The sequence below is a fragment of the Equus caballus genome, chromosome 30, assembly GCF_041296265.1.
Source record: "Equus caballus isolate H_3958 breed thoroughbred chromosome 30, TB-T2T, whole genome shotgun sequence".
Lineage (NCBI taxonomy): Eukaryota > Metazoa > Chordata > Mammalia > Perissodactyla > Equidae > Equus > Equus caballus.
The window spans coordinates 38,317,963-38,340,105 of NC_091713.1; the positions used below are offsets into that span (position 1 = coordinate 38,317,963).

Consider the following 22,143-nt stretch of genomic DNA (forward strand, 5'->3'; position numbering starts at 1 on the left):
AAGAAGGAAATGAGCTTTCTATTCCTTTCCATACAAGTCCTACACTAAGGTTGCCACTGAAGATGTCTCCCTGACCCAAACCCCGTCTCCATCCAAAAATGTGGACTGGATCACACTGCCCTGGATGCTTGGTGACTCTAGCCTGGTTTCTAAATCCTCACCCTGCAATCGCATAAAGTCTTCCCCGCAGCACTGTGGCTCCTACATAGCAGCGTGGAGTGGTCATGCTAGTGACAGTTGTCCAGGAATCGGTGCGAATGTTGTATGCTTCAACGGAAGAAAGGTGGGCTGTACCGTCAAATCCCCCCACCACGTAAATATGGTCATTCAGCAGGGCTACTCCTGCACCTGGGGGAAAAAGGTACAGCAGATGAATACTCCTAAGTTAAGACCTGAATTCTAGAAACAAAACATGGTCACTGATGGCTAGCTGAATTCTAGGTTAGCTGAGGGATGTGGACTGGGGCCAGACAGGCCTAGAAGAACCTAGCCCAGCACAAGTTATCCCATCTGTAAACCCTTTGGTTGGGCCTCGAAATAGAAAAGAAAAACTGAAATGGTTGTCATCTTCACTTTCATTAATTCAGAGCCCAAGCCTCTTCACTAGGAGAAAAGGCGGCAGTGGACAAAACAAGGTACTGAAGGTGGAAGGAGGAAAGGAGTTGAAGCTGTCATCCCAATGCAGTTTCCACCCAGAGAAAGGAAAGTGGAGCAGCGCAGCATTTCTCCTTGCTTCCAACCCAGCCTGCTCCACTTCAAGCAGCTCCCAGTGAAGGTAAATCACTGCTTTTCTGTACTTGTGCATTAGAGATTTTATTCAGCATATTCATTTAACAAGTACTACACTCACGAAACTGTACTAGATACCACAGAGTGCAGAGAGGGAACAGAGACATAAAAAACAAGTAAAACAAGAAGACTTTTGCCCTCAAACTTATAATCTAGTTGAAAGTTTAAGTTGTCTTTATTCTCACTATATTTAGAGAAAACAGAGGGAAAGAGGAGAATGGAGTCTGACTCATGTTTTACTTTATGTCTACATGGAGGAGGAAATGCAACTCTGATTTACTGATACCCTGTCCTGTGACTGTACCATGGCCGCACAAGTACAGATTTGACAGTACTGTCTATTGTCCCCTCCCTTAGATCCGACTGGTCTTACCAGAGCGCTTGGTGGCCATCGGTGTAACATTGGTCCAGTGTCCTGTATGGGGATCATATTTCTCAACTGAATTTAAGATATTCAAGCCATCATATCCTCCTGAAAGACAAAGTAGAGACTATTCCAGAAAGAACGGTAAATCCTTCTGCCCATTCCCAGTCTGCCTGCCTTTCTCTGAGTGTTTCAACTCATTCTTTCAGTTTCACTTTTCCCTCAAGAGTTCCAATAATCCAAAAAGAAATCTGATAGTATGCTATTTTCTGCTTCCAGGGAAAAGATAATCCTAAGTGATGGAAAAGATAGTGGGATAGACTGGGGTTTTAGTTGAAGGAAGTCTATGAACTTCCGGTAAAAAGGGAGTCCCACCCAGAGGCTGCCACCCTTAAGTGAGTTCTCTCCCATCCCTGCATCCCAGACTGAATACCTAGACAGTAGATCACTCCGCTAGCCACTACTAGTCCGGCGCCTTCCCGGGCTGTCTGCATATCTCCCAGCATGCTCCACTGGTCAATGTTTGGGTCATATCGCTCCATACTGGTATGACGCCTGCTTCCATCAAAGCCTCCAGAGACATAGATCATATCTGTTCAGAATGAACAAATCACAGACTATTAGAGAATGAGAGATTTCTAGGAACTCTTTTCTCTACAAATTCCCCACAATTCCTTCAAATGTTTGGGAGCAAAAACGAAGATTTTTTCACGGAATAAGTCAATTAGGTCTTATAGATAAGGAAGACAGCACAGTCGAGATATCTAAAAAAGAATGGGGTAAGACTGAATCCTCAAAAGCATTTGAAGAGTAGGCGAAGTTTGCAAAAATAAAACTAGTGCCAATTCCTCATCAGTACATTGGAACTCTATTTACCAAGTGTTGTCAGTGTTGAAATATCCATGCATAACGAACAGCTTTGTTAACACTGATATTTCTGAAAGCAAAAAGGATATTTGACCTTACCAGTATCTCTACATTTCATGCTCCTGCCAGACCAAAGGCAGAGGTATGAACCCTGATCCAGCCACAACAAAATGGAAACACTGCTCTCCACACCAAGCCTACCTCCTAGGGTGGTGGCTCCAGCAAGGCCTCGTCGGACATTCATCGGGGCTACAGAATACCAGACCCCATCCTCATCTGCTGTGTAGTCTAGACACTCCACTGAACTGAGGCGGGAACGGCCATCATAGCCACCAATTACGTAGACCCGGTCATGTAGGGACACTGAGGCCACATAACGTCTCTTACGAGTGATGCTCTGTGGATTTAGGAGAGAAGCAGTGCAGAGCATGTCAGTCACGAGAGTCTCAGGCTGTCCTTTCTGTTTCTACCTACACACCTCTCCTTCTTGTCACCAGGAACCCTTCTTGAGGCAGTGGTTCACCCTCACGTGGCCTCCAGCGGCCTGCCTACTGAATGAATACCCTCTTGCCTGTTGTGATGCAAGACTTCTGTACATCTGCCTCTTTCCAAGGCTTCCAAAAGATTTGATGTCTTTTTGTTATCTAGTACCTGATCACTTCCTATTTCATAAGGCACTGGGCTACAGACTTCCTTAAAGTGGAAAAGTTCCTTGCACTGCTAATCCAAAGGCCAGGATTCAAAGACCCTAAAAGTTAGGAGGACTGATCAAAAGATTTCCATGCTTTCTCAGAATTATTATTTTTCTTTCAGCACTGAAACAGAGACACACCAAGGGAGAAAGATACAAACTTCTGAGTTCAATTGAACACTAGTTCAAATGAACACCATTTAACACTGAGTTCACGTGAACAGAGCATGATCAACGGAGCATGCCAGGAGTTACACACACAGCTCAGGAAGGCGATGAAATAGCAGTGGCCAGCTGAGTTTAATTCGATGCAGTGCCACTAATATTTCTGAAGTTTGATCTACTCCAAACAGTCAGTAACTATTTATCGAGTCCCTACTCTACATGACACTGTTGTAAGGAACATTAGGCTGTTACCAGGCTTTTATACTTTTAGGGCTGGATTATTATGATCTATAGTCAGGGAACGGGGACATTCAGCTCTTTCCCCATGACTGGTTTCACCAATTACTTACTGGCAAAAAGCTCCACTCCTGAGTCTTGGGGTCATATTTCTCTACCACATCGATGGGAGACTGCTGGCTTCCAAAGCCCCCAACCACCAGGAGCACTTCATTGGCTCCTGAAAACAAAGGGAGAAAAAGAAGTTACTTCACCACCCCTGGCTGGGGAATTACTCACAGGAAAGTATTAAGTAGAAACAGTTCTGGGATATCTTGCTTTACGTGGCCCAGAGAAGCAATCTGAAATAGGAGAATCATCCTAAGGCTGCCTAACAGGAAATTATTTCTTCCTGATGCCCTAGCTCTTGAGGACCTGAATCTATGAAATTTAAATTTCTGGACAACATTAAAACTCCAACAGGCAAACCCGAACATACCATCACACCACTTCAACCTATCTAGATGACTTTGGTTGATACAGTAACTGTGTTCTAAGTGCAGGCAGGAGGAGGCTAACGAAGCTCCCTGCCCCTCAGCCTGCAAACTCCGAATGGGATTTTCTCTAATGAAAGAATGCTCTCCTAACCCTGTCTCAAAACAGTTGAGAGATGCGGCTTAAGACCAAGTGATCAACTTTTAAAATCTCTTTTCCATGAACTTTTATTCTTCCAATTTAGCCAACTATATGAACATGTTCCCTGCCAGTACATCAAAACTGTCAGGTATTCATAAGACCAGGCTTATAAAGGGAGTCTTTTTCTCTACTATTTTCCCAAACAAAATATTTTGATGGCCTTCACATATTCCCCTTTATCCTAAGGCCTTATTCTGATCAAATACTTCCTACCTTGTGTCCTTCCAAGGAGCAAAGTCTTCTGAGGAACCCCCTGGCGCATCTGCTCTCCTAGAGCACATGGACTGAACACTTAGCTGGAGCACTTTGGATGATGCAATCACTATGAGGGCATTTAAGAGACCAAGGCGCTCAGAGAAATAACCTGGACTTGAAAGAGTAACTGTAGTACCTCTAAACTGACAAGAGACACAGAGCCCTGAAGTAGTAACTGCTCTGACAGTTACCACCAACAGTTGCTACAATCATTAGCTGCCGCTAGTATACTACTTTACAACGCACAATAGAAGTACACCACCATCACCTATGAAGTATTGCTGCCAAAAAACTGACGCTGAATCTTCAATCTTTTCAAGTCTCTAGTCTAAACCACCTGTTTACAGGAAATACAGGGGACAGAAATACATGTTAAATGATACAAGGCTACAATCAGTAAAATCTAGAATGTGGGAATTTCTACAGGTCAAACAACCTGGTCACTTCAACAAACAAATTGCAAGGAAAAACCAAAGCAGGAGGGGAAAACCTGTGGATTAAAAGAGACTAAAGAGAGAGATGAACTCAACGCAATGGCTAGACCTTGTCTGGGTCCTGAGTGGAGCAACTTGAAGTTTCAAAAACAAAAACAAAAATTATGGAAAATTGGGGAAACACGAACATCTACTTGATATCTGAGATAAGGAGCTGGTTGTGGGGGGAATCCTGGTCAAGATGGCAGTGTAGGCAGACTCTGAACTCACCTCCTCCCATGGACACAACAAATTTACAACTACTCCTGGAACAATTACCCCCGAGAGAGAACTGAAAACGGGATAAAAAGAACCACACCACAAGGGACAGCGCTGACAGAGGTGGAAGAGGAAAAAGTTCCTTTCTGGAGAGAAGAAAGCCACCTTCTAGCCGCAGAGCTTCATGGCCAGCTGGGAGCAATCTTAAGGTAGGAAGCCTTCCCTGGAGGAGTGGGGGATCTGAGTAGGGGAATGTGAACACAAGCAGCAGCTTTTGGACTCAGCATAACCAAGACAAGCGTCATAATATCTGGCATTGCTGCTACTAACAACAATGGGGAATACCCCCAGAAAAGCAATTGGACATAAGGGAAAAAAAAGCCTGCTATTAAAGGGCCCATGCACAATTCAGAAAGCAACCTAAAATCACCAGCAAGAAAGGTGCACAATCCTTTGGTGAAGACTCACCTGATAAGCTTTGGTCGCATCTCAGTGAGAGGTGAGACCTCCCCACGGACTGAGACATTGGTGGTAGCCATTTTTGAGAACTAGTACAGACATGCTGACACAAACACTGGCAGATGCCACTGGAGTTCTTCCCATGGCCTATTAGCATAGGAGTCTGCCCCATCCACCAGAGCACCAATTTAATCCAGCTCAGCCAGAACAGGCAACCTGCCCTAGGGACTAGCCCCACCCAACAGCAAGCCTTGGGCAATCTGTGGACCCACAAAGGTGGGGTGCCTGGATCCTCTGCAGTGCGGTGGGTGAGTCCACCTCGGCGGCACAGGGCATGCACGAGGTGTGGGCCTGGATTGGCGGAGTGTGTGAGGCCTCTGCAGTGCAGTGACTGGGTTTGCTTCAGTGGGTCAGGGCCCACGCGTGGGGCAGGACTGTGTTGACAGAGTGTGTGGCCCTGCAGGCAGTGGGGCTTCTTAGCTGCAGCAGACTTGTGCTTCTCAAACAACCACATAGGGGATCAGCCCCAACTTCGAAAGCCTGAAAAAATCGGGTGCTCCCATGCCTGGTGCTGGCCCCACTAAGCTGCAATCCTGAGAGAGCCAACAACAGACCTGCAGGCCAGAGGGCTACAGCAATGTAAGCCCCCTGAGCCTAGCAACCAGCCACACTTGGGTCATATTCACTTAACAGAAAAACTGCAACAGGAATGTGCTATTAGACCTTGTAGCCAACTGTGCTGGAACTCCCCATGCCAGATAAAGTGACTGAAGGGTCCACGGCAGCCACATGCAGCTGAGCATTACAACCGGCCAGCTAGGGGGACAGCCTCCCCGGGTACCTGAAGCAAGAGCAACCCTGCCACAACAGAAGGACTCACACAGCCCACACAGGTGACACCCTGAACATCTGTAACTGGTGACGAGAGGCAAGCACACCACTGGGCCTCATAAGGCATTTCTTACATAAGGTCACCTCTCCAAGATCAGGAAATGTAGATGACCTACCTAATACATATATGTAAGCACGGAGAAGAAGGCAAAATGAGGAGATAAAGGGAATATGTTCCAAGTAAGGGAACAGGACAAAACCCCAGAAAAAAAACTAAATGAAACAGAAATAATCTACCTGACAAAGAATACAAACTAACAGTCATAAGGATGCTCACTAATCTTGGGAGAAGAACGGATGAACTCAGTGAGAACTTCAACAAAGATTTGGAAAATATAAAAAACAACTAATCAGAAATGCAGAAAACAATACTAGAAATGAAAATTTCACTAAAGGCACTCAACAGCAGAGTAGATGATACAGAAAAACGGATCAGAAAGCTGGATGAAAAACTAGAGGAAATCACCCAAGCTGAACAGATAAAAAAGAATTAAAAAGAATGAGAACAGTCTAAGAGGACTCTGGGACAACATCAAGCACACTAACATTCATATTATAGGTGTCCCAGAAGGAGACGAAAGAGACAAAGGGGCAGAGAATCTACTTTAAGAAATAACAGCTGAAAACTTTCCTAACCTAAGGAAGGAAACAGACATGCATGTGCAGGAAGCACAGATAGCACCAAACAAGATAAATCCAAAGAGGCCCACTCTGAGATACATTATAGTTAAAATGTCAAGAATTAAAGATAAAGAAAGAACCTAAAAGCTGCAAGAGAAAGGAAACAAGTGACATACAAAGAAAACCTCATAAGGCTCTCAGCTGACTTTTCAGAAGAAGCCTTACAGGCTAGAAGGGAGTAGCACGATATATTTAAAGCACTGAAAGGAAAAAACCTACAGCCAAGAATACTCTACCTGGCAAGGTTATCATTCAGAATGGAAGGAAAGAGAAAGAGTTTCCCAGACAAGCAAAAACTAAGGGAGTTTATCACCAAGAAAATAGCCTTACAAGAAATGCTAAAGGGATCTATTTAAGTGGAAAAAAGATGACAAATAGGAATAAGAAAATTATCAAAACAAACAATAAAATCACTGTTAAAGGCAAATATACAGTAAAGGTAGCAGATCAACCATCTAAGAAGCTAATATGAAGGTCAAAAAAAAAAAACTAAAATTATCTATTTCCATGATAAGAGGGTAATGGATACCCACACAAAAAAAGGTTAGATATATATCAAAAACATAAAATGTGAGAGGAGGAGAATAAAAGAGTAGAGTTTTTAGCAAGAGGTCAAACTAAAGAGACCATCAGCTTAATACAGATTGCTATATACATAGGTTATTATATATGATGTCATGTAGTCACAAACCAGAAACACGTAATAAATACACAAAAAATTAAGAGACAGAAACCCAAACACAGTACTAAACAAAGCCATCAAACCACAAGAGCAGAGAGCAAAAGAAGGAACAGAGAAGAACTACTAAAATACCCAGAAAGAAAGTAATAAAATGGCAATAAGTACATTCTTATCAATAGCTACTTTAAATGCCAGTGGACTAAGTGCTCCAATCAAAAGGCATAGGGTGGCCAACTGGATTAAAAAACAAGACTCATATATATGCTGCATACTAGAAACACACCAGACCTAAAGACACTCACAAACTGAAAGTGAAGGGATGGAAAAAGATGCTCCATGCAAATGCAAAGAAAAGAAAGCTGGGGTAGCACCACTTATATCAGACAAAATAGACTTTAAAACAAACAGTGTAACAAAAGGCAAAAAGGGCACTACATAATGATAAAGGGAACAATCCAACAAGAGGATATAATACTTGTCAATGTCTATGTACCCAACATAGGAGCACCTAAATATATAAAGCAATTATTAACAGACATAAAAGGAGAAATAGTAACACAATAACAGTAGGAGACTTTAACACTTCACTTACAACAATGGAGTGACCATCCAAACAGAAGCTCGATAAGGAAACACTGGCCTTAAATGATACATTAGACCAGATGGACTTAGTAGATATAACACTCCATCCAAAACCATAAATACACATTCTTTTCATATGCACATGGAACGTTCTCCAGGATAGATCACATATTAGACCACAAAACAAGTCTCAATAAATTTAAGAGTACTAAAATAATACCAAACATCTTTTTTGACCACAACAGTATGAAACTAGGAATAAGCTACAGGAAGAAAATTGGAAAACCCACAAATATGTGGAGATTAAACAAAATGCTACTAAACAACGATTGAGTCAATGAAGAAATCAAAGGAGAAATAAAAAAATATCTGGAGACAAATGAAAATGAAAATACGACATGCCAAAATTTATGTGATATAGCAAAAGCAGTTCTAACAGGGAAGTTTATAGCAATGCAGACCTACCTCAACAAACAAGAAAAGTCTCAAATAAAGAATCTTACAACAACAACACACACACAGCAACGGAGATTGGATTAGTGGTTACCAGAGGTGAAGGGGGTGATTAGGCACAAGTGTGTGGTGGTGGATTGTAATTAGTCTTTGGGTGGTGAGGATGATGTAATTTACATAGAATTTGAAATACACTACGATGTATACCTGAAATTTACATAATGTTATAAATCAATGTTAATCGTACTAAAAAACAACAAAAAAATGCCAACAACAAAAAAAAGGATTGGTTGTGTGTTTTCTTTAAAGAGTGATAATGGCATTTTGGATACATTAAAAAAAATGTTCCTTATCTTTCAGAGATACATATGAAAGCATAATATATGTGGATAGAATTATATCCTGTCTGGGATTTGCTTCAAAACAGAAAGGTCATGAGTTCAAAGTTGTTGAAACTGGGTAATGGGCATGGGGGATAATCATATTATTTTGTTTTTATGTGTGTGTGAAATTTTTCTTAATGACCCACACAGAAACCAGAGTCTAACCTCATCTTCTAAGGGGGCACCAGTCTTGTGTACTTTCTCCAAGGTGAGCCAGGAAGCAGGTCTCAGCAGCCAGTTCCTTTTGGAAAAGCAGACCATGTACACACGGGCCCTTTCAAATTATGCTGGTTTTATTTGTGTATAAAATTCCTTCAAGCAGGAAGAGGCCAGGCCCACAGTTATTTGTCTCATCTTTGGGAGCACTCTTCCCCACTTCTTCCCTCCCTCTGACAGGAAGAGAGAACGTAAGAGCAGTCCTTCTATCCAAACACATTTCCCTCTGTAGATGAACATGATGCTAGTGGATGATGTCTGTATGGGTAAGAGAATGCAAAGACTCCAAACAACTGAGAGGTATGTTCTACGCTTTGCACATCTAAAAAATTTCCACTGATTTCCAGCTGTAATTTCTTTTGCTTTATGTAATTCCCAGCAGAAAATAAAAGTAGGGGAAAAAACCCCTTGTTCTTGATAATATGATTTCATTCAGGCAGCTTTTGAAGGATGGGAGACACAGAAGCAGATAGGAAATATTTAATTATGCTACAAAACCCAGTGAACTGACAGCACTTCCTGGGCGACAATTATTGAGTAAACCTGGTACCTATACGTCGACAGTGGAAGTTGGACAGACGTGTGAGGTGCTCAGTCATTCTATGGCTACAAGTGCTGGGGGCCCTAGACCACTGGTTCCCAAATATACTTGCCATGAAGGACTCTTTTCATTATTTTCTCCTGACAGATCCTGTGTTTGAAAGACTGTCTACCAAGCTGCATTTAAGTAATCAATCTCCCCATTGCTGCTGGAGCTATATATAAGTGCAAGAGAGCTTTTGGTAAGTATGAGAGCACCACAGTTTTCACATTGAATAGACATAACTTTAGTCAATTCTGATGTCTTTTGTTCAGCCTGTGCAGCTTTTTCTAGCACAAAAATGATTTCCTTTTAGAAAACTTAAAAAATTACTCAAGGACTAGTATAATTGCCGTCCTTACTCGAATATTAATTATATTTCTCGTGATTATAAAACATATAATATATAAAACACATTTTCACTGCTAGAAATAACTTGGAAAATATAGACAAGTATTATGAAAAAAAATTTACCCTTAATTCCACAATACAAATACAAAGCCAAATGTAACAGATTATTTCCTTCCAGCCTTGTTTCTAAATATTTATAAAACATAAATGGGACCATATTGTATTGCAACCTGCTGTTTTTATTTCATTTTCCCAAGATAAGAGCAAAATCTTTTGATATACAATTTTATTTCAGGGGTTCATAATTTTGGGTTATGAACAATCACATAACCCTGTGATAAATATCGCTGAATATGGAACTTTTCCCAGTTATTTTTCTACCACAGAAATGGGAGGGTCTCTGGAGTGAAGAACATGAACATAAACAAAAATCTTTTCATTTAAATGATAAGATTACTCTGAGGTTGAACCAATTTACATTCCCACCAACACTATAAAGGTGCCAATTCTTTCTACTCTCTGTAGCACTGGATATTGTTGTTTAATCTTTGATACTTTGGTAGGCAAAAAATTGTATTTATTGCTTTAATTCTTATTTTGTTACTAATAAGACTCTCTTACTAACTAGGTTGAACTTTGCCCCTCATATTTCATAGCCAATTGGGCCTCCCGTTCTGGGAGCTGTACACTCAGGTCTTCAGAGTTTCTCTCACGCATTTTTATGAATGCTCTACATACAAATGACGTTAACCCTTTGCTGTGGTTGCAGCAAATCTATTCTCCTAATTTGTCTTTAAGGTTGCGTATGATTTTTATTTAGTCAAATACACTGATCTTTTCCTTTGTGATTGTTTCTATTCCTCTGTGCCTACAAGGTCATCCTCCACTGGAAGAACGCCTAAGGTTTCCAATGTCTTCGGACTCTAAGTGGGGACCATTCCTGTAACAATGTGACTAATGTGAAAAAAGCTACTGAAAGGAGTGACCAGAAAGAAGCCTGCTAGTTCTTTGCCAATGAATGGGGTACTTAAGATAGATTTTTATCTTTATGATGAGGAAAGCATGTCGAAAACATCTAACAAGAGGGTGAAAAAGCACATTACTAAAACTGAGGCATCTTCACAGTGCCCCGGTGGTTTTTTTTTGTAGGAGAGGATGGGGTGGATAGGAGTGTGTGTGCGCTGTGGTGTGACGTTAGAGGAATATAGCAGATGGACTGCAGGACTGCTAACATAACAGGGCTCATAGAACTCTATTTCCATATGCATTGACCTTTAACTCAGAGAACAGACAGCGACAAATCAAGAATTGCAATTTCCATGATAGCTTCTGTGAGGGCAATAGGTGTGGTTAATAACTAAAACAAAATCCCCACACACTATTTGGCACGCTATTTTTAATTAGCTGTAAATTTAATTTCCTTATGCTGCATGCAGAAGAGTCATTATCCTGGTAGCTGGTTTAACAATCCCTATGAATATAGATGGGCAGTGGACATCATGGTAGGAACATTCTACTTCTAAGGTACTGATGAGGAGATGATAAATTAATAATCTAGCTGGAAGCAGCTTCAGAATTTCCTTTCTAGGATTTCTGAAAAATAACCTCAAAATGATGAGCGCACAAAAAATCATATCCTAATCTCTCAAGGTCAGGGCAATAAGTAAGTTCTCTGAGCAAGCAGGAGCTTCTGCTGCATGTTTAGAGAAATGCAGGAAATGTACCTTCAAAGAATCTTCTGGGTTTTCGGGTTCACAAAATTTTCATTGGCTTTAGTTCAATTTAACAAGCAATTAGTGAGTGCTATCCTGTACTTTCTGGGACACCTTTGGCTCTGCAAAAAAAAAATATATCTTCCATATTGGAAAGAAACTTAGTGACTGAATTTAACCCCCATGATATACAGAAGAAATGGTAATCCAGGAAGGTAAAGAACCTGTCCAAATTCAAACAGTAAGTTACTAGAGTGAAGAAATGGGAGCAGAAATCAAAGCAAATAATATGTCTTACCTCCTAGTGCCAGATTCTTTCCATTAAGTCACTGGCTTACATCGTATTTAAAGAATATACATTTTTTACTATTTTTTAAATAACAAAAGTAACCATGTGCTTATGATAACCCAGACGTATATAAATAAAACAGTCCCACTTTGTTAAAGGTATAGTGTTTAATCCTTGCACACATATCCTGTTGATGCTCATGCAAACATACACAAACAGTTTTTGCCTCTTTTTTTCCCCCAATGAAAAGATTTTCCCCTCCACTTAGTATACTCAATTAATCCTTCTTGTTTACCCAGCTACATATATCTGACTCAATGCTTTAATAGTTTCATAACATTCCATGGTACAGTTGTAGTATAATTCAGTCAACCATGCATTTCCCTGCAGATGGAATTCAGGATATATCCCTTTTTTCTGGCAATATTAGCAATGGGAAACACTCTTTTTTTTTTTTGAGTGGCACCTGAGCTAACATCTGTTGCCAATCTTTTTTTTTTTTTCCTTTCTCCCCAAAGCCCCCCCAGTACATAGTTGTGTATTTTAGTTGTGGGTCCTTCTAGTTGTGGCATGTGGGACACTGCCTCAGCATGGCCTGATGAGCAGTGTCATGTCTGTGCCCAGGATTTAAATCGGGGAAACCCCGGGCTGCTGAAGTGGAGCATGTGAACTTAACCACTCGGCCACCGGGCAGGCTCCATATAGGAAACATTCTTATGCATATATCTTATATATACTTATTTCTATACTAATATTTTATTTCTATGGTATAGATTATACTATTGTGCTTATTTCTATAGTACAGATTCCCAGAGGTGGGACACAAAGGTGGTTTGTACATTTTAAACTTTAATTTTCATTTCTAGACCTGCTAGGGAAGCAAATTTTTAAATGTTCAGTGTTCACTTACATTTCCTTTTCTGTGTGAATCTGTATATCTCTCATGCAATCTTCTATTGGGCTAGTGTTCTTTTTCTTATTGATTTATATGAGCTCTTTTTATATTAGATATATTAACCTTTTATCATATATACTGAATATATTTTCTCCCAGTCCATCAATTAAAAAAAAAATTGATGCAGTCAAGTAACCTTGAAGGGTTGTAGGTTTTTTTCTTTTAGCTAAAAAGGTTCCTACCCAGGGGGATGGGGGAAGGGAGAGTTGCTGTCTAATGGGTACTGAGTTTTAGTTTTGTAGGATGAAAAGAGTTCTGGAGATTGGTTGTACAAGAATGTGAATATAACTAACACTATTGAACTGTACACTTAAAAATGGTTAAGATGGTAAATTTTATGTCATGCATTTTTTACAATTAAAAACAGAAAAAAGGGCTCCATCCGGAAGTTATACAAATATTTTCCTATCATTTCTTCTAGTATTTTTATAGTTTTTCACACTTAGTCCTTCAATCTATCTTGTGTTGATAATATATCCTTGCATATAGTATGAGAAATAGATCATATTTTGTCATCCTCCAGGAACTAATAGAAGAGCATCATCTACTATTCTTTCTCTAGGATTTCCCTTATAAAAAAAGCAGCATCTCTGTGTGGTGGGATTATGGATGACTGTTACTTGTTTTGTGCTTTTCTGTATTTCTAAAATTTTTACATTAACATACAGCACTTATGCCATTAAAACAATATAGGGGATAAATCATCATTCTACTTAAATCTATCAATGAACAGCTTAATTATCAATTAACACCTTAGCATGCACACACGAGTCCACAGTGAGATTAAAAACAAGACTAGGAAATAATGAAAAGAAAACATCACTCCATATACAGAGTAATTTATAACTTACAAAATGCTTTCACACATACCACCTAGGCTCTTAGGACAGTGAAATCGGGAGGGTAGGAAACAGAAGTGAAGCAAGATTTGGGCACCTTTTACTGCCAGCTACAATGTTAGGCATCTTCTTTGCGTTATCTCCTTTAATCTCCACAACAACCCAGTGAGAGAGGACATTAATTAGCACCCTCATTCTAGAGGCAGAAGCACAGGCTCAGATAAATTGATGCCTTGCCCCAGGTCATAAAACCAGTCCTCAGAGGGGCTGGGATTTGAACCTCAGTCTGCTTGCTAAAATAAGAGCTAATATACACAGCACTTATGCACCAAGAACTGTTCTAAACCTTTTACATAAATTACTTCATTTATTCTTCATAACAACTTTGGAGGTAGGAGCTACGATGATCCCCATTCTACAGATGAGTCAAACTGAAGTATGAGGTTAAGTTTTCTGCCAACATTAACACACCTCGTAGTCGGTACACTGGCAGCTGCACCCACACGGTCGGCTCCAGAGCGCAGGCTCTTAACTACTACACGTCACTGCCAAAACCCCTGTATTGCAACTATCCTGAACTCCTGTACTCTCTACCATGCTGCTGCGTTTCCTTCCTCTTTTCATCCCAGAATGGAAAAAACACATATGGAGAAGGGGAGAGGTGGGAGGGAGCATACCACCTACTACATGGCATTTGAAATAATTCCTAGTTCACAGACTTCAAGTACATTGAAATAAAATTATAACTTACATTGCATAATAGCTGACAATTCATAAAGTGCTTTCACATACTTTTTCTCATTTAATCCTCCATATAGTTATGTGAAATAGATAGGGAAGATATCCTTGGTTCATAGGAAAGAAAGTTCAGGGTGATGAAGTGATTTGTCTGAGATGACATAATTAATAAAAGATCAAAAACATGTCTAAAACAAGGTCTTTGTATTTCTTACAGAATGTTCTTTTTAACTACATCATGCCGCCTGGCAAGTGGTAGTGGAAAAATCCCCCCCTTCTGCTCAGACGCCAGCTTACCTAGACGAGCCCTCGTCCTGGGTCCCTGCATCTGACTGCGCAGTTCAGGCCTCAGGTGAAACTTCTTTGCTTCATCAACTAGGTCCCTGCACTGTAAACTACAGCGGATGAAAGGCTGAAACACAGGAGGCAGGAGAGTGAGCCACAGCGGCCACCTCTCATCTAAGAGAATACAGGGCACACATCAAGAATTAACACAGAAAACCAGCACTGTGGTTCCAGAAGGGCTGCTAGTAATAACTACACTGTGGGTTTCCAGAAATGATTAAGAAAAATTTTTAATAGACAATATATTACATGGATCAAAAATAAAATGATATAAAGAAGACATACAGGCATACCTCATTTTATTGCACTTTACTGTGCTTTGCAGATAATGCGTTTTTTACAAATTGAAGGTTTGTGGCAACCCCGTGTCAAGCAAGTATACTGGTGCCATTTTTCCAACAGCATTTGCTCACTTCATGTCACATTTGTCATGTGACAAAATGTGTGTCACATTTTGGTAATTCGTGCAGTATTTCAACATTGAGGCAAGACCCTCCACCAGCAAAATGATTACAACTCACTGAAGGTTCAGGTGAGTGTTAGCATTTTTTAGCAATAAAGTAAATTTTTTTTATTGTTTTTGGTGAGGAAGATTGGCCCTGAGCCAACATCTATTGCCAATCTTCTTCTTTTTTTGCTTGAGGAAGATTGTTCCTGAGCTAACACCCATGCCAATCTCCCTCTATTTTGTATGTGGGATGCCACCACAGCATGGCTGATGAGTGGTACGTAGGTCCACACCCAGGATCCAAACCCATGAACTCTGGGCAGCCAAAGTGGAGCGTGTGAACTTAACCAATATGCTACCAGGCCAGCCCCCAGCCATAAAGTATTTTTAAATTAAGGTATGTACATTTTTTTTAGACATAACGCTATTGCACACTTAAAAGACTACAGTACAGTATAAAAATAACTTTTATATGTACTGAGAAACCAAAAAAATGTGTGTGACTCGCATTATTGTGGTGGTCTGGAACCAAACCTGCAATATCTCCAAGGTATGCCTGCCTCCTTGGCACTTACAGGTAACTACTCTTACCGGTGTGTTTGTAATCCCCTCTAGTGACTGTGCAAAGACAAGTACATGATAACTAATAAAAATTTCAGGGGAAAACCAAAAGGCTTCTGTTATTTTCCGGGACGACAGGATGGAGGACATCATGTCTGGAGTAACTTCCCCAGGGCTCAGAGCACTGTCATGATGCCTGTGTCTACTGCTGACACAGCTCTGTACTGGACGGCTCTCACGTGCCTCCCCACAGTCACTTTGCACCTCCTCCGCTCTGCTCTCTGGCTCAGAAGACTGGCGCATATGAACTAGGTCACAGGGCTCCCATGTCCTCTTGCTTTTGGTTGGGCTCTGCCATTGAAAAGCCCTAGCAGGAACTCAGAGGCAAGGAGGAGAGTGAGGTCAGGCTCCTTCACAGTAAGGTAAGTGGTGAATTTGGGATTTCAGTCCCCTGAGTCTGGGCTCCTAACCATAATATAAAGAAATACACACTAGGGGTCTATGGATGGGTTGTAAGAATGGCATTATAAATTGGACAAAAAGAGTTTGAGATGTGACAATGACCAGCCTGCAACTTTTCTAACGTGAATAACTAAAAAACTGTGTTTGTAGTTAACTCCAAAACAGATCTAGGGCTGGGCCAGAGGAAGGAACGTGTCTGCTGACGTGGGTCTCACCTGCATGTCAGAAATCAGTGGGCCCCCAAAGGATGGTCCAGGTGACACAGGTGAGATAGATGGTAAAAATCATGAAAATGTACCACAAACAACTTAAGGTAGAGAAATACTTTTATAAGTAAACACGTTATGACTTAAGTTGATGTTAAAATGCATCAAACTACTTTCATGTGGGCTTCACCAGAGGTCAAAAACAGAGAGACTCGATAAGCAAAGTATCTCTTTTGGGGCAACTTGGAACAATTTACATTGAATAGAGAAGGAACAAAATTTATCAAGTGTTGCTTATGTAAAACACTTAGCGGCATATAAAAAAAAAAAAGACACCTCAACACAGAATTAATTAAATCACAGATTTTCACTTGAGTCAGGAGCCCAACTTGCCTAGAGGCAAACCAGGAGACACTGTGCCTACATTAAAATAACTGATTTGAGTACACAATACGAAGCCAAAAGAGATACTCAAGGTTTTGGATCCTGTGTGTCTGCATGACTTACCTCAGCATCTATTACATCCGTGATGTACCTGGGGGTCAGCAAGGGCATCCGGACATACTGTAGCAGATCAGGCAAGGATTCTTCTCGCTCCTTCTTGGCATGCTTCACCCAGTTGATAACAGCCTCAAAGACTGGCTCTTCAGAATCCACCTACAAATGTATAATTACAAACCATGGATCTCTGCTTTTCCACTTATCTCACAATCTCAAAATGGAACCATACCGGGCCTGGCCTGGTGGCGCAGCGGTTAAGTTCGCACGTTCTGCTTCTTGGCGGCCCAAGGCTCACCAGTTCGGATCCTGGGTGTGGATGTGGCACCGCTTGGCAAAAGCCATGCAGTGGTAGGCGTCCCACATATAAAATAGAGGAAGATGGGCATGGATGTTAGCTCAGGGCCAGTCTTCCTCAGCAAAAAGAGGAAGATTGGCAGTAGTTAGCTCAGGGCTGATCTTCCTGGAAAAAAAAAAAATGGAACCACACCTACTTTCTCCTTCCTGCTCTCCACCCCCACCACCATTCACCATTATCTCCCAACTTCCAGAAACAGCAAGGCTCTTGGGAAAATAATCTTTTCAGACACAACTTACTAAGACCAGAAAAAGAATTACAGTCAAATTGGGTAAAAAAAATCTTAGATAGATAGTGCCTCATAAACCATCAGTCACAAGTTGGTTTTCCCCATTCCTGAATTTTTTTCCAGTAATTTGTGAAACTTTAAGGTGGGTGGGGGGAGGGAGGATCTGTTGCCCTATTCAAAACTGGCTCTTCAAATAACTCTTATTCCTAAGGGTTGTCTGATGACCTCCAGGCTTGCTCCCTAACTCCTCCACACAAGCCTGTGAAGTCGGAACTTCTCTTCCATCATAGATGGAGTGTCGCAGTTTTCAAAGCATTGTCAATTAGCACTGGAGCAACCACGCTGTCTTAACGTGCTGTGCTATTTGAGATGATATATATAATCCATCACTTGGGAACTTAGGTCTAAGCTTACACATGACAAAACTAGATAAGACACACCCTAAAAAACCTACTTTACACCCCTGGTAAAGCACTAGTATGATGACACCTAGGACATCCCAAAGATGAACATCTAAGCATAGGTCTTGTGTCCCCTCCACCAGCCCCTTGAGTGTATCTGTTCTGAGAGATACCTTTCAGAGTGCGACAGTGCCAGATAAAGAAACCATTCTGTGAACTTTCCGCAAGAACTGCAAATGTTTCAGAATGTTTACTCATTTGATGGATTTACTGAACACCTTCTAAGTGCTAGGCACTTAGATTTCCCAATTAAGACTGATGGGTTAGGGAGGGCCTCCCTGGATGGGTAGCAGTTAGCAGGGAGAATAAGAGAGACCTGGAGAGACTCCAAGGCAGACGGGAGAAGACATGCAAAACCCGAAAGCTGCACTGTTCACACGGCTGCCACCAGCCAGTGCGGCTAGCCACGTTTACACTAATTAAAACCAAGTTAAATTAAAAATTTACCTTCACAGTCACACTAGCCACATTTCAAGTGCTCAGCAGCCACTGAATAGCAGCTACTGAATTGGACAGCATGGATATAGAGCCTTTCCATCTTCACAGAATGTTCTAATGGACAGCACTGTCCTAGGACAAAAAAGAACCTGACCGCTGGGCAATGAAAGAGGTTGGTGCAGCAGGGGAGCAGAAGAATGGAAGAAGACGGAGCTAGAGAAGCCAGCACGGGCCAGACCCCGGAGAGCATCAGAACACTGGGTTTTACTCCATGAGCAACCACAAGCCCACCCTACACAGTTTCCAGCAGGCTGATGACAGGGTCACACTGACGCTGTGTGAAGATCACCCTGACACTGAGGGGAGGACAGTGTGGAAGGCTGACAGCTGGGAGGACAGCCAGAGGCTACTCTGTGTATGAGGCCAAAGGTGACGGTGGTGAAGACATTTATACACCAAATCTATGGGAGGGCAAACTAACTTGGCCTACTGATGGATTAGATGCAGAGGAATGCAGAAGGGAGTCCGTGATTTTTTTTAAAAAGTTTTGTTAAAGAATGACAGACTAACAGTTTTAAACAGCTGCACACTGGACTCCTGACACATTCTAGGTTTAAATTAGATACATCAATTGAAAATGAGGCTTTCAGTCACGAGCAGAGATCCTTGATCTTACTGAAGACAGAATAAACTAGAATTGCAGTGAAACAGCTAAACTGGGGGGGAAAGCCCCAACATCAACACTTCACTATGGAGAAAAATTTCTCCATGATAAATTTTCAAAGAGGATTCTTTCACGTATGAGGCACTGGCACTCTTATTTAATGCTCAGAACAGCCCTGTGTACTGACTACTATCAGTGCTTTACAGAAGAGGAAACTGAAGATTAGTGGTTATGTCACAATGTCACACAGCCCAAACTAAACCCTAGTCTGATTCTAAGGCCATGTTGTTTTAACCACGACGACACACTGCTTCCCACTACTACGTATAAAACAGTAGTACTTAACACTACTTAACAGTAGTACTTAAGCACTCCTGTTTTATATCACTGAGATGAAGGGTTAGGTAGCAGTGGGGAGTCAGATACCTGGTTCCTATTTCCGGCTAGTACATGGGAGAGAAAAAAGTGTCTCAGGCTGTCTTTCCAGAAAAAGGCAAAGGCCAGTCCTGATAGACACTTAAGGAAGACGATACAACAGAGTTCTCAAACTGCTTTCATCTCGGCTTCTGAATAAAAGGTTAGTTATTTGCTCTCCTTGTTCCATATAGTTTTATTCCAAAGTCTATGTAGTTCTAAAATAAATGACTTTTGTGACTGCTTCCTGATTTGGTCAATTAGACGTGCACTAACTAGGTGACCAGCTCATAGCTGAGTGGCTAAGAGAACAGACTCTGGAGCCAGGCTGCCTGGATATGCGTCCTGGCTCCGCCACGGACTGGCTGTGGTACAGTGGTTACCCTCAGAGCCTCAGTTTCCTCCTATGACAAATGGAGAGAGTTTTGAGAAGTAAATAAAATAAAAAATACCAAGAATGGTACCATTAGAACGGAAACTCCAGGGTATAGGGATTTTTGTCTGTTTTGTTCACAAGTGGATCCCTGGTACCTTGCACTGTTCTAGGCACGTTAAGTGCTCAATGAATATCTGATAAATGAACCAACAGTGGATGCTGAGTAAGTGCCAGCCGTTCCACTCTCACGCGCAGTCAACTGCAAGTCTGCAGTGCTCACCCCATTCACTGTATTTTCTAATGTCCGAACAAATCGAGAAAAAACAAGCTATTCTAGCAAATTACAAGTCTGAAGAATGTCATTTGGCTATACCTGGCATTTCAGTGCGAAGACACAATGTCTCACACCACGAAGGTGAGAAAAAACTTTAGCAAACACTTTCCTCAGCGGTATTTCTAACAGCAGCTTCTCTGGGCTGATATGAAACAGCATGTCACCCTGGAAAATAATTCCTCTTTAGCTGGAGACAATGTCACCAACATGCCCTAATCAATATTCCCTCAGGAATGTCACTAGGGAGAGGTGTAAAGAAAAAGTTGGCTAAAATTTGATAAGAAATATATTTAAGACTTGTTATTATATTACATGAAAATCCTAGTTTCAACAAAATAAATCAGGGAGTAATCATTTGGTTTCTAAGTCTATTACGGAACTTCTTTAAGTAGCAAATGCCTCCTACAGCCCTTAGAATATTAATCAAACTTTGATTCCTTCCAATATCTCCCGTTTAAATTGAGGTGCCACTAACTTCTGGGAATCCACTAATTTAAAATTCATTTTTTATTATCTGTGGAGAGTGAGAGGAGAAAAAAATGAACTCTTAGCCTTCCTAGAGAATCAAATTTCTCCTAACTGGGGGAAAGAAAACCCAATAGATAGACTTTTATCCTACCACTTGGCTCTGCTAGGCATTTTCTAGAAGCTACCAACTAGATTAAAGAGTTGGACCACTGGAGATTAATGCCACGGGCTTCAGAGACATCTAATAAATAGCCCTACAGTGGACCTCTCTCTCCAACTCTCAGCCTAACTATAGGCCTATATGCAATAAGAACTGCTAAACCACTGTTACTATGATTCGGAATTAGGAGTGACGAACATTCTTCCTGCTGGGTTAAGTCACTGAATGCTAGCCTGGGCACGGTGGTCTCCCCTCTGCTGGGTGAAGCACTCCTTCAACATGCAGTTCTCACGTCCCTTCCTCCCACTCCCCCACACCTCGTGGAGCACTTAGGATCTTGCTCGTGCGTACCATCTCCAACCTTCTGTTCTTTCCTCTTTGATCTAATTTAAACTTAGAAAGTTCACTCTCCTTTCTTCTATGGAATTCCCTCACTTTGAATAGGCTCATTATTCTCATTATACTCTATCATAATAATTTTTGTCTTTGTGTCTGTCTCTATCACTGTGCTATGAATCCTCTGAAAACAAAAACTGTATCTTACTCACTTTTGGATCCACAGCACCTGGCTACTGATTGCCATATAGCAGTTATTCTCAATAAATGTTTGTAAAATGAGTAAATGGGTAATAGAGAAGTGTTCTACAGAAATCTACTTTACTTCCAATTTCTGCTTATTCCACACTGTTTAATGTTGACTCAACACTGGGATCACATATTTCATCGAGGAAGGTGGTGAACTCCCTCCCACAAATACCCAAATAAATCTGCCATATAATCTCAGCGTTTAATGACACCTCTGGAGCCAAGAGGGACACCCGATTAAGAAGCCCTGCCACAGCCACACAGTAGCTCCACCCTGCTTTCTGCAGGTTTTGTTAGGGCCCAGGCTTGAAGTGCCCATAATACCAAGCCAAATCTGTACCTGAATTTCATCACACTTGATCAGCTTTTCCACCTCTCCTTGACTTAGAAGAATGAATTCTTCATGCTGTACCACTTCAGGAAAATGCTTCTGGCTAAAAACTTCAGCTGCTTGCATCAGGTCAACACAATTGTGAGTTTCAGCAAAATCCCTGATACCCAGGCAGTTAGAAGGGTCCAACTGACTTTCTAAGAACTCACAGCAGGCTTGCTTCACACCTAGGACAAACACAGACAGTGAATCCTTCAGG

General features: G+C 41.3%; 1 protein-coding gene and 1 long non-coding RNA gene across 6 annotated transcripts in view; one reads left to right on the forward strand and one right to left on the reverse strand.

The window, feature by feature from the left end:
- The window catches only part of LOC111771333 (uncharacterized), a 36,423-nt gene extending 21,252 nt beyond the window's left edge, over nucleotides 1–15,171 (forward strand). For 3 of the 5 annotated variants that reach the window (XR_011434260.1, XR_011434262.1, XR_011434263.1), the window contains exons 2-5: nucleotides 588–775; nucleotides 9,771–9,864; nucleotides 10,889–11,036; nucleotides 14,764–15,171. This is a non-coding gene — a long non-coding RNA (uncharacterized lncRNA). Of the gene's footprint in view, nucleotides 1–587; nucleotides 776–9,770; nucleotides 9,865–10,888; nucleotides 14,741–14,763 lie in introns of those variants that run through there. The other 2 variants (XR_011434259.1, XR_011434261.1) reach the window with 2 other exon arrangements.
- The window catches only part of KLHL12 (kelch like family member 12), a 30,507-nt gene that overhangs the window by 1,589 nt on the left and 6,775 nt on the right, over nucleotides 1–22,143 (reverse strand). Inside the window, exons 4-11 of the mRNA XM_023632674.2 lie at nucleotides 21,894–22,111; nucleotides 17,076–17,225; nucleotides 14,844–14,958; nucleotides 3,227–3,333; nucleotides 2,222–2,417; nucleotides 1,587–1,745; nucleotides 1,163–1,261; nucleotides 162–348 (exon numbers count right to left, since the gene is read on the reverse strand). Of these exons, the coding sequence (XP_023488442.1) occupies nucleotides 162–348; nucleotides 1,163–1,261; nucleotides 1,587–1,745; nucleotides 2,222–2,417; nucleotides 3,227–3,333; nucleotides 14,844–14,958; nucleotides 17,076–17,225; nucleotides 21,894–22,111 (1,231 nt within the window). The remainder of the gene's footprint in view (nucleotides 1–161; nucleotides 349–1,162; nucleotides 1,262–1,586; nucleotides 1,746–2,221; nucleotides 2,418–3,226; nucleotides 3,334–14,843; nucleotides 14,959–17,075; nucleotides 17,226–21,893; nucleotides 22,112–22,143) is intronic.